Source organism: Bombina bombina, chromosome 5 (assembly GCF_027579735.1).
Source record: "Bombina bombina isolate aBomBom1 chromosome 5, aBomBom1.pri, whole genome shotgun sequence".
NCBI lineage: Eukaryota > Metazoa > Chordata > Amphibia > Anura > Bombinatoridae > Bombina > Bombina bombina.
The window spans coordinates 709,904,572-709,917,071 of NC_069503.1; the positions used below are offsets into that span (position 1 = coordinate 709,904,572).

Sequence of the window (12,500 nt, forward strand, 5' to 3'; positions counted from 1 at the left end):
TACAAAGGTAATAGAGTAATGTAAATTCTGCTTTAACTTTTAGTGGCCAAAAGACACATATACTTAGAAAAGTAACATATGCAACTAATTGATAATTAATAACAAGTATATTATGGATTTATATTGCCAAGCAACTAAAAGAAAACAACAAATTAGTTTTTAGAGCAAACACTGCAACTATATATAATGGAAATGTATCTTAATTCTATCTATCTATACACACACACAGACACATACAGTATATATATATATATATATATATATATATATATATATATATATATATATATATATATATATATATATATATATATATACACACACACACATATTAGATACTCCAATTATTAACTAAACCATGTTATTCTAACCTATGTAGATCTAGTTGGATATGACATCTTCCTTTTAAATGAACATTTACAGAGGTCCTTTGCATTTTATTTTAATGATATTACGTTTACATTGAATATTTATAGTAATGAGTTTGATATGATAAATAAGGGCGTGAAAATATAGAGAAATGTAGAGCGAAGGGTTTAAACATATTTACACCATACCCAGAACCACACAGAGCCTAGTAACAGAATGACTTACTTTGTAGCTAGCAACATGTTTTTCCTGGTCACGTGCTCGTTGGGATCAGAATGTTGTCTATTGACATATTCAGCTACAGCTTTGGCAGGGAATTCTGTTTCACAAACATATCCAAAATCTCTGGCTAGATGTACTGCTTCTCCTGCAAGAAAAATAAAAAATGTTTCATGATGTACTGTAAGTCAAACTCCTTATTTGTGATTTATAAATAACTACCAATCCCTCTTGTATCTAATACATAATGAACCCAGTAAACTTTTTTCCTTAACAAAAATAAAATAGGACTGTGCATTACAGAAAATATCTCACATATACATATAATGAAAATAAAACTTATGCAAACATATTTTAAAGTGTATCGTTTAAAATGTAACTGAATTCCTTTTTCGCAATTTAAAACAAATTAAAAAAAAAGTGTCTGTGTATTTACACTGTTTTAGTGAAGTTTATTATAGGTTTCTACTCTCAAAGCACAATAACCGTTTAGCTAATTAATTAGTCATTCTTACAAGAAATACCAGATTAGTATATCTTTATTACAATATGTGATTGTGCATTAACAACTAAGTAGTGCAAAGTACTGAATGGTAGCTGCATAGTTCACATTGATCTTTATATGTCTGTATCCTAAGCGATTATCTATGAGAAATTTGAGGTCAGTACAGGGAGCCTGTCTGTTTTGTTGATTTTCAAATCTTTGGTTTTAATTTCCTGAAGCAGTTGGATTTTACTGCAGGGTTTCCTGCTATTAGCTGCACTCCGGAAGAACGCATGCGCCAATTAGAGCTTCAAAGCTCAAAGTCACTGAGCTTGTTTCCATAAAAATGGAGCAGATCATAAACAATAACAGCACTCATCAAAAGCTGCCCATCACTACATCACCCGGAGCCTGGATGACTCTGCCCACATGAAGAGAATAGCAAACAAAAGAAAGCAGATACAAGTGCCTTGTGTATATGAAACCTTCCACCCTGTGCACAGCTCAACAGATTCATCTTCTGCAAGGAGTTTGTAATTTAAGTAAAAATGAATCTGTCTCTCTCTCTCAATCTCAAATTAGTAAAGGTTAAAACTTGCTAGTACTCAATATCCCTGAAATAACATTTTTTATTGTTATTCAATTATTCCTATCTATCTATCTATCTATATATATACATACACACACATACCTGTATATACTATATGTATATATATATATATATATATATATATATATATATATATATATATATATATATATATATATATATATATATATATATATATATATATATAAACATACACACACAAAACCACTTAAGGCTATGTTAGATCCTTTTGCAGGATAATGTTCCCCTCAGGCATAGGTCAAGCATCCCCAAAGTAATTCAGGAAGTACTGGTCAGGCCCTCCTCCATTGCATATGGCAGCTGAGTTTAAATGATTTACTGTGTTATTTTCAGTGGAAACAACTTTAGCTCTAAGTATTTAATTATTATCATATTGAGATGGCTTTCCTTTAATTCTTCAGAGAATGCAAAATGATGGCAATCAAAAGCCGTTTAGGGCAGATTTGCTACTGCTATACAGAATTGTATAAGGAAAGTAAAACAAACATACTTACCCTCAACTAGGGATGTGAGTAATGTTACATTAGCAGCTTTACGTCGCCCTGCAGGTAAATTTAGGCCTATTTTATCTAATTTTTCTCTCAGTGACCTTCCTCCATTTTTGGATTTAGCTCTGTTAAAAAGGAAAAAAAAATATTATTGTTATTCTTGTAGGAGTACAATAAATAAGATACAGGGAAGGTAAACTGGGGAAAATGGATAAGATGGTCATATAGACTTCCCAATCTAAATGGTAGTTGGACACAACATGTGGGAAATAAATACAATATTATTTTCTATACCCAATACCAATATTATAAATGTGTCAACTCGGTAGCTATTTACTTATAAAGATGATAAAAATGGCAACAAAATAAACAAAACCCAAACTTATTTAAACATTGTTACAGCAAGAATCAGTATAAATAATCACCAGGTATTAAAAAACAAGTTTTCTAATTTATGAAGTGTTTCTGGAAATGCAAATATAATATACCAATCAAATAACCAATGCTGAATTATGTTATTTATTATACATTTAACGCCCTATTTATATATATATATATATATATATATATATATATATATTATATATATATATATATATATATATATATATATATATATATATATATATATATATATATATATGTGTGTGTGTGTGTGTGTGTGTGTATATATATATATATATTCTTGTTGTTTTTATTTTTCGTATAACCTAATAGCTATCCAAGAGGGCTGCATATACTTGCTTTGAACTACTCTCTGGCATCCAAAGGGGTTAATGGAATATCTTATAGTATATTTTAGACCAAAGCACAGATCCCTCCTATTTTCAAATGCTCTGGGCTCCGCCCCCAAGCACTCATGACTGCACATATTCACATAGGGCAAAGCACATCAAGCTAACAATCTAATTGGCTTACTGGGAAGAGGAATGTGTTGACATGGCTGCGAACCAAGATCATCATTACTAGAAATAGTGACCTATTTTGACCTAGTAAAATGAAGCCCCTTTTACATCCTTTATTGATGCAATTTGTAGAAACACATGAATGCCCTCATAGAAATTGATTATAGAAATACTGCATGGTATAAGCTGCATGTCTAGGACATCTCTAAAGGACACCAGAAGAATTAAATTACTTATCTGTTTCACGGAGTAAAAACTAAATGGTTAGTGCATGGCTTCACTGGAATGTATGGAAATTCTGAACAAAGATAGACTCATAGAACATTTAGTGTGTAAAATGAATAATTATATTGGGCATTGCCAAGTGTTCTGTATGAATATGTGTGAATGTGACTCATCAGTTCAATTAATGTTAAAAATATGAGTTACATTATTTGTAAATATTTTATGTATATGCTCCATAATGCATTAAATCAATACCTATACAATAAAGATGGAGTTATTTTTTTAGATAGTAGGCCTCATTAACATGGATAGCATATTTCACCTTAGAGAATATAGTTAAGATAAAAGATACATCAAACATTTGACAAAACAAGTCAGCTTATAGTATTTTTTAAGGTAAAAAATGATAGTTTAAACAAGTCAACACTGTTAGAATATTTGTATGTAATCCTCCCTAAAACATATTTAAAATAAATAAGTTGTTTTACTAAATAAATCAATAGTTCTAAACCTTATCACAATAATATGTGTTGATATTTTGCAATTAATGGTTTATATCAGAAATATAATTTGCAGACATTCGAGATTCAGGTTACATTAAATAAAAACACAATATTAAGAGCTATTAAACTAAAAATGAAATCACTTAATACATGTTTAACAGAGTACAGTAAAATAATAATAATTAATTACATCTTCAATATGTATTTTTCAAGTTCTCCTATAATATTTGTCCACCCTCCACTAATCCAGAGTGTCTGTAGTACACACTGCTGCATGCTTTTGTTTACTTAACCCCACTACAAGATATGCAGTGATTGGTCAGATCAGTACAGGAGATTATTCACATCAGGCTTTTCTCTAGGGGTTTATCTCTGGTCTGATATTGAAACTGTATAAATATGACAGTTCTAAATTGTAATTTATCATAAATGAAATTTCCCAAACTGTGTGTAACAGCACACACACACACACACACACACACACACATATATATATATATATATGTATATATATATATATATATATATATATATATATATATATATATATATTACTATATGTATATATATACTATTAATAAATAACAATACACACACATATGTAAATGTTTCCTTTGGTTGATTATGAACACATCTACAGTATAAATATACATAGTCCAGTTGGCACATGCATAACACTCTCTGAAAATAAGTGTAGGTAAAGTAAACAGGGCCTCACCTCCTGAGCACTCCACCCAACAGAGAAGCATTGAGGCATTCGGGCGGGGACAACCTCCTTTGCACTTCAGCCACTGTCACCTTGTACTTTGAAGTTGAGCTTAGAAGAGACAGGCGCCCAGGCACTGAGCAGAACACCTCATTGGGATTCAAAACTCCACCGAACAGATTGTCTTTGTTGAGAGAGAGGGACGACACTGCATTGTTATTGGATTTAGACAAAGATACAGGTCCTGCAAAAAGAAGACCCACAATGATGCCACAAATCTAGAGTAGCTTTAATGTTTAAATACTTGTGATCAGCATACTCATAACAACCACTGCATAGTATTGCTAATAATTATGTAATCACGTGACAAATGCTGTGTTTTAGTTTAAGTATCTATTAGGGTCTCACAGCTTCATTTGGAAGTAGCATCTTTACCTATTAGCTCTATTTTGCAGGTCACAAAATGACTGTACAAATACTAGCAATAATAATAATACAATACATGGTTGTTGTCATGATTATGTTGCATTCACAGTTGCAACTGCTAAGTGTATATATATATATATTCTGGGGCATGTACAAGCGACACATTTCTAGCTACTCCAGCAGTACAGAGGGTTAAACAGGATTTTAGAGGAAGTTAAAGAGGTCTTTAAGCGCCACATTCAGGCAGAAAGTGGCAGCTGTACTGCAGATTGTCTAGTTAAGGGAAAATGCTGTCTGATTTAATTACTGATTAAAGTTAGATAGTTCGGCAGTAAGATACACCCCCACATGCAATCTCACCCAATACACAAGGTTAAAAGCTAAAGGAGGGTCCAGTCTTTAAGACTGATATTTTTATTATTATTATAAATCTAATATATAATCAATATGTGTACAAAAAAACATATCTATTTACGGCTTTTTACTTTTATACAGTCAAAATAAGAATGTAAACCTTTTTACTATCAGATCAAAACAAAAATATTTAATTCGGAATTAGAATATAAAATTGAATCCGAGTTATTTAAACAAACTAGCACCAAATGTGTAACATTCTATAAGAAACGTTCTGCCATTAAATCCCCAAAGCCTCCTAAATTAGAAACCAATTTACATTGTGTGTTATATATTATAATTATATATCAGAGGGACAGAATTGCAGGGTTTCCTCTAATGCATCACTTAAGGTTATTATGATGCACCCCAGGCTCAAATTCGGATTGTTTACACTAATTTTAAGATTTCTAATTAATGAATATTCTGTGATATACATTTATGTTTCTATTTGATGCAAAAACCACATTGCTCAATAATACACACCCAGATATATTTAAATAAAATGCATCTTTAATAATAAAGCAAATAATATTTTCAGCCAAATCAACATACTCTATATTGGTTTTTATACAATACGATATTTAATATGCTCCTAATATAAAAACAGTATTTATCATGCACATCAGATTAGCGAAACCTGCATACAATTATTAAAAAAAAATGTATATTTGTCAACAACAGTATTAAAAAAGCTGCAAAAGAAATGCTCAGCGATGTTACTAAATGCATATAATCATCTGGGGTGTGGATGGTCTGTATTCTAATTTGGTGGGATATGCAGACGTATGGGGGCTCTCTGATCTGGATAGATCACTTGTGACATTAATAGCTCTGGGGAGGATAATAGAGACAATAGGAGTTAAACGAACTCCAGAGATTACTAATAAAAGAGCCAATTATCACGTTGACTTGGAAATAGCATCACCAAAGATGATTCTTTTCCAAATCAAATATAATTTGATGAAATAAATTGATAAATGTAAATATTCTATACACTATGTGTGTGATATGAAGATTTATCTAGGTAGTAACGCAATCTTTTGGCAAGCAGCAAAGCAAACAGCACTTTATTCACCCACACGTGCTGCTCACAATAACGAATGATCATAATAAAATAATTGGATAAACTATGCCCATTGTTCAATGCCTACACCATATGCCCTAAAAAGAATCTAGTGCAATATCAGCCACTGCCTTCCAAGACAAATAAAATAACAACAGACATATCGCAGGGAAATTGTATAGGCACATAATAGACAAATAAACATTATAGATTCAATGAAAACTTCTCAACATTGATATATAATATATAAACAGATACAATAAGAAAAACACATTTTAATTGTTTGTTTTAGATTTTTTTTTTTAAAACAACTGTCAACTATTTTATTTTGTAACAAATTCCACTTTTATTTCAACATACACTTATTTTTTCTTGAGTTGCAAGATTTAAATACATCAATACGAAGCTTGACAGATTTTTTATTTTTTTTTCTCTATGGAAAAAGCCTGTGAGGACTTGTTAGGAATGTAAAAGAAAATAGCCTACCTTTCTTAATTACAGTTTGATCTGGGATGTTGATACCTTGGTCTTCTACGTGCTGCAACAAAAAAATACATAAATGTTTTAATACACTGTCATGACAAAAGAAGAGGAAATTTGGAGTCTGCTTACTATAAAAAGGGCCTGAATTTGCACATGCTGGATTGTGTGGTTGAGTCAGGTAAATCAGAACACGCAAGTGTTAAATCACATAGGAATATTATGTTTGTTCATTGGTTGCTTGGAATATATATTTACTATTTTCATTTTTTTTTTTATTTCTTTTTTTACAATTTAAGAATTTCAGACCATTTGCTCCAAAGATATGGATGATTAATAGGGAGCAGAAAAAAACAGAACTCATAAAACTCATGCATATATAATTATGTGATGTGGGGGACAAATTACGCCTTATTACAGGTCCTCAGAGATCTGGAGACTGTTATGGGAGATTATAAATAACATGCAACATTTAGCAAAAATAAAAAATACACCAAAATTGTTTGATATACATATTTTTCTTATAGAACTATAGCGTTTTGATAACAACTCTCCTTTTATTAGCTAATTGCATATATAGATGATAGCCATTCTAATATATATATTTTAATTCAAATTCAATTCAAATTTAACCACCAGTGCTCCAAACTAGCATCAATGAACAGGCAACGAAATATTCCTACCTGTTACTGCTTACACATTGTCCAAAAATAATACTGATTCTAACATTTTCCATTCGGGCTTAGATTTATGTTCCTGTTAATTGTGCCTGATCTCAATGATTCCGGGTGGATGGTACTAAGTTGGTTTATTACAGGTTTTATTATACTCAATGCTCTCATTTGTAACTTGCCTAAAGTGCTCCTGCATTTAAGTATAATTAAATTGAGAAATGTTCAGAAATGACTACTACACTTCTTGTATTTTAAGTATATGGGGAAATATGATCCCTTTATGCTTGTTCGCTAAACTCATAAAGTAAATGTACTGTGGCATGATACTTTGGTATAGGTTGTTTAAAAAAAAATCTTCAGTTCAGCACTAAGATTTCCATGTAAACACCCACAGAGCTACTTTATCACCAACTAATTTTAGATATATTCCGGCGTATTTGAGCATATAACTATTTTCTGAAATGGTGACATAGACAGGGAGATTAGAATACCCTCTCATTTCTCTACAAATCTTAAAATACCAAACTGAAAATCACATTTATAATATAACTCACTAATATATATATATATATATATATATATATATCTCAATTCAATCATTTGAAATATTTTTATCTGGAATATTAGTATAGTGTGCACAGGTTTTCTGTTTGTTAAATATCTCACAAATAATAGTTTTTAATATGTATTCAAATTCAGCACTAGATATAAAAATAGTTATATCTAAAGTCCTGATTAGTTCAGTAATACCAAAGAGGTCTTATTTCCGGTGCTGCAAATTATATCAAATTATTTCCACAAACGATTAATTTTCTTATTGTTTTTACTTGTATTATATTAACACACATTTACAGCGGTATCTAATTTAGCAATGCTGTTTTCCTGACTTCTTTTTAATATAAATATTCTTTCTTACTGTGTTTAAGACAAAAACATTTTTTTTAATTTTATATGAATAAAAAATACAAAGTTACCAAAGATATACAAATTGTGAAATCTATGTTTGTCTGTTATATTTGAACTTACGAAATAAGTAAATTTGTCATGTTTAACTAAGAAAAAAATGAACTGCTTTCACCGAATTAGCCATTAATAAATTATTGTATAATCATTTCAAGACACTTAATTCAACGAAATTTAAATAGCTGGCCCTAGTGCCTGCTAATGACATCATAATAACACATTTCACCTATAGTGTTAAAGATTGAAAAGAATTTTAATATGTTACTGTTTCATTTATTATGCCCTTCAGAAATGTCATATGCAGGTATGCATGCAAGTAATATTAGATTGATTCTGCATACCATTTCCATAATTGTAACGGACAGATTATTTATTACACAAAATATCCATCCTGTCCCTGGCCCTAGGTCTTTCAGCTGGTATAATTATAGTGCCAGATGCCCTTCATTCAACATGTCTACCTTCATAACAAAGCTAACACAAAAGAGCAAAGGTGCACAGCTGTATGCCTCTATATTATTGTTTAGGTTTTGCTACACAATGTCTAGAGTCTGTTGCATTTGCATTGTTTTATTCATTTATATCTATCTATCTATCTATCTATCTATCTATCTATATCTACTACATATATATATATATATATATATATATATATATATATATATATATATATATATATATATATATATATAGCACACTCCTAGAAGTGAATCCACCCTCTTGGGTCATCAGCCTGGGTGCAAATATTAAATGAATATATTAACAGACAAATGCACTCTCAGGTCTTCTTTGTGGTGGGTCAACAACAAAATTTTGTTTTTGACCCACCACAAAGACCTGAGAGTGCATTTGTCTGTTAATATATATATATATATATATATATATATATATATATATATATATATATATATATGTATGTATATATATACTGTATGTGTATATATATATATATAGATAGATAGATAGATAGATATAGATAGATCCTGTTTATAAGGTAAAATGTAACATAATGGGAACTAGCTGATATAAAAAGTTTTCAAGTCCTACCGAAACATCTTCGATGGCGTGAGGTATGGAATGGAGAGGGATGTCTCCTAGTCCTGAGCTGAGCCCGTGGTGCCCATGCAATAAATCTTCATGCCTCCTGTAATCCCTGCGAGGGTCCAGACCGGACAGCTGGTGGGTTAAGCCCCTGTGCGTGTGTAACAGTCCGCTCTCCTGGCTCTGCCTCTGTCCTGGCCATCCAGGGTGCTGAGGTTGCGGTTGGGCGTGCAGGGAGTTGAGGCTATAGGGGTCATTTACATGGGCATAAGGATCTTGAGATTGGGAATATATAGGCTGGTAGGGCGGAGGGAAATAGGGCGGTTGGAAGTCAGCATTGGGAGTGTGGGAGAGCGGCGGTGCACTGCCATAGGGGGACTGGCCCACCGAACCCAGCTGGGGTAACCGACCTGTCCCATTGCTGGTACCATCATGGCGATCCTACAGTGGGCACAAGATAGAACAGGGGTTAACACGGATATATATCACACAGGCCTGGATCAGAGAACTAACAGTAAGTATAAGCTTAGGCTAACATTATCATACAAATAAACTCACTTTACTAGTATGGTGCATGTTTCCCTATAAATCCCTAAAAATCTTTCCCTATAAATCTCACATATATAATAACCCTTAGGCTTTAGTATGCTCTAAGTGACAAGAAGACAATAATGCATTTATTAAAAATGTCTGTGCCCTCAATAAGCTCTGTAGGATCTTGTGTTCCTCTGTTCTCCTGCTGAGCATAAAATATATTTCTATTACATTTATAAACACAAAAGGCTGTAATGCAGATACAAACAGCAAAGCAAAAGGTATGGAATATAAAAATGTGTAAATGGTATCCAAGCAGAATATATGTGTATATAAACAATATCATTTCAATCAACCATTTCAGAAATATATATTTAAGGAATGTGCAATAGTATATAAGGGGGAATATAGCAACATATGTTTTAAATGAGAGAGATTAATTATACATTTGTAAACCAAAATATTAAACAATTCAGAAGGCCAATCATAAAATGATATCTGATAAGAATAAACAATACAAATGATAAAAAAAGAAGAGAGCAATTTCCTATTTTAAAAAGGAATCAAGCGATAAAATGAACATCCAACCAAACAAATAAAATACAAAAAAATATATATATTAAAAAGGCAACAAAACCACTCACCATAGCGGAAAAACTGTGAACTAACATCTGTGAAGTGTATGGATAAAAATCAAGGCAGAAAATCAGAAAAGAATGTAGCAACCAGAGAAAAATAAGAAGTGGAAAAAATACCCAACACTAGAATATTACTATAAAATCGTGAAGCCAACGAATTTTATGCACCAGCAAAAAAGCATAATCCATCAGAATTTGAATATATTCTTCGTCATTTGATGTTGAAATCGAAATCACTATTATATGAGGTTTGTTTATGCAAAGTTTTTTTTGTAGCTTGTTTAATCCTCTTTCCCTCTCTGTTCTTCTCCTGACTTGTGCCTCGTTGCTGGATCTCCTACTAAGAGACACAGGCTGGCTTTGCTGGGAATCCTAATAGCAGATATTCATGACTATTAATATTACACGAATACTTAATAAAGGAAGAATAACTGGAAATCGAGCGTGAATAGAAGAAGCAACTCAAGGCAGAGCCCTGTTCTAAATGACGTCCATTGAATGAAGAATCAGTGTATCTAATCAGAGGTAGAGGGGGGAGGAAAACAGGGAGAGACACGAAGTGAATGAGGGAGAGAGGGGGTTGGCTGACGAATCAGAGGAAGAGGGGGGGTTTAAAGGTCGCAGGGCATGCAAAAGTGAAAGAGATCCAGAGTATGGGGATCAGAACTGACAGCAAAAGAGGGATGTGGGGGGAATAAAAGGGGTTGGCACCTGGGAATCCTGGGAATATCCTGGATATGCCATGGACATTTCAGATGTCCTCCTCTTGTTGCTAGATACAGAAAGGCTCTCTGCATTCTCCAGACCTTTGCTTTTCATCTCTGTATCCGATGGGCCCTGATCTCCATTCTGCTGAACCTGATCCATAACAACCCGATGGATCTCACACCACAAAACAAAAATCCAGAAACCAGCTCCCAAAAAATGCAATAGTCTTCTTCAAACCCAAGATTTAGATAATCCAACCAGGAAGATATATTTATATTGTTCCTATTTTGTCTCAGATCCAAACCTGTATTTATTTATGTTTAAAGTAAGGTTCAGTCGATGTTGTTCGCACAGCAGTTTGTATTTCCTTGTATAATACAGGTGGAGACCTCAGGAGAGTCTCAAACAAAGAGGAGAAACAGCAGACTCCCAGGCAGCAGTAGTTTGCTTGTAAGAGCATGCAGGTCCCGGAAGGAGCTGGGGAACTTTGTGTTGCTCTGGGTTCATGTGCTTCGTGTAATATCCATACTAGGGAGGGATGCAGTTTCCGTTACAGTGAATCAGATCAGCTTCCTAATTTACCAGGAAAGGTTCTTCACTGCTGCCCAGGGGCACCGGCTGTCTATGGACAGCTCCAGACCAGCCCGGCTCTGCAGACTCTCTTCCGCCTGATCCTGGCTCTGTCTCCCACTCCAAACCCGTCAGACTGGCTTTACCACTCTAGCAAACAACTCCTCCAAAATATTACATGCTCAACCTTACACAGCAGCTCCTGGCTGGCTAGGGTTAGAATAACAACAGTCACACAGAGCCTGCATGTTCCTGCAGAACTATGCACACCTAACAAAATAAAGCTTTAATCTCACAATGAAACCCAGATTACAAAGTCTGAATTGCAGTTGGGTGAAGGAAACCTGCTCTGTTTATGAGATGGGAAACCTGATGCTATCTGAAACGTTCCATAAACAGGGAGGGTTTTTCCTTATTCTAATTGTTCATTTGTTTTCAAAACTGACCAAATAAAAATTACAATCATTGTAAATATAC

At 32.9% G+C, this 12,500-nt stretch overlaps 1 protein-coding gene across 6 annotated transcripts in view; it reads right to left on the reverse strand.

Annotated features, from left to right (window-relative positions):
- Window positions 1–12,500, reverse strand: part of TFAP2A (transcription factor AP-2 alpha) — an 18,437-nt gene that overhangs the window by 1,442 nt on the left and 4,495 nt on the right. For 2 of the 6 annotated variants that reach the window (XM_053714736.1, XM_053714735.1), the window contains exons 2-6: window positions 9,580–10,014; window positions 6,902–6,953; window positions 4,543–4,774; window positions 2,198–2,316; window positions 595–736 (exon numbers count right to left, since the gene is read on the reverse strand). In XM_053714736.1, coding sequence (XP_053570711.1) covers window positions 595–736; window positions 2,198–2,316; window positions 4,543–4,774; window positions 6,902–6,953; window positions 9,580–10,014 — 980 coding nt within the window. Of the gene's footprint in view, window positions 1–594; window positions 737–2,197; window positions 2,317–4,542; window positions 4,775–6,901; window positions 6,954–9,579; window positions 10,015–10,751; window positions 11,426–11,456 lie in introns of those variants that run through there. The other 4 variants (XM_053714734.1, XM_053714733.1, XM_053714738.1 and 1 more) reach the window with 4 other exon arrangements.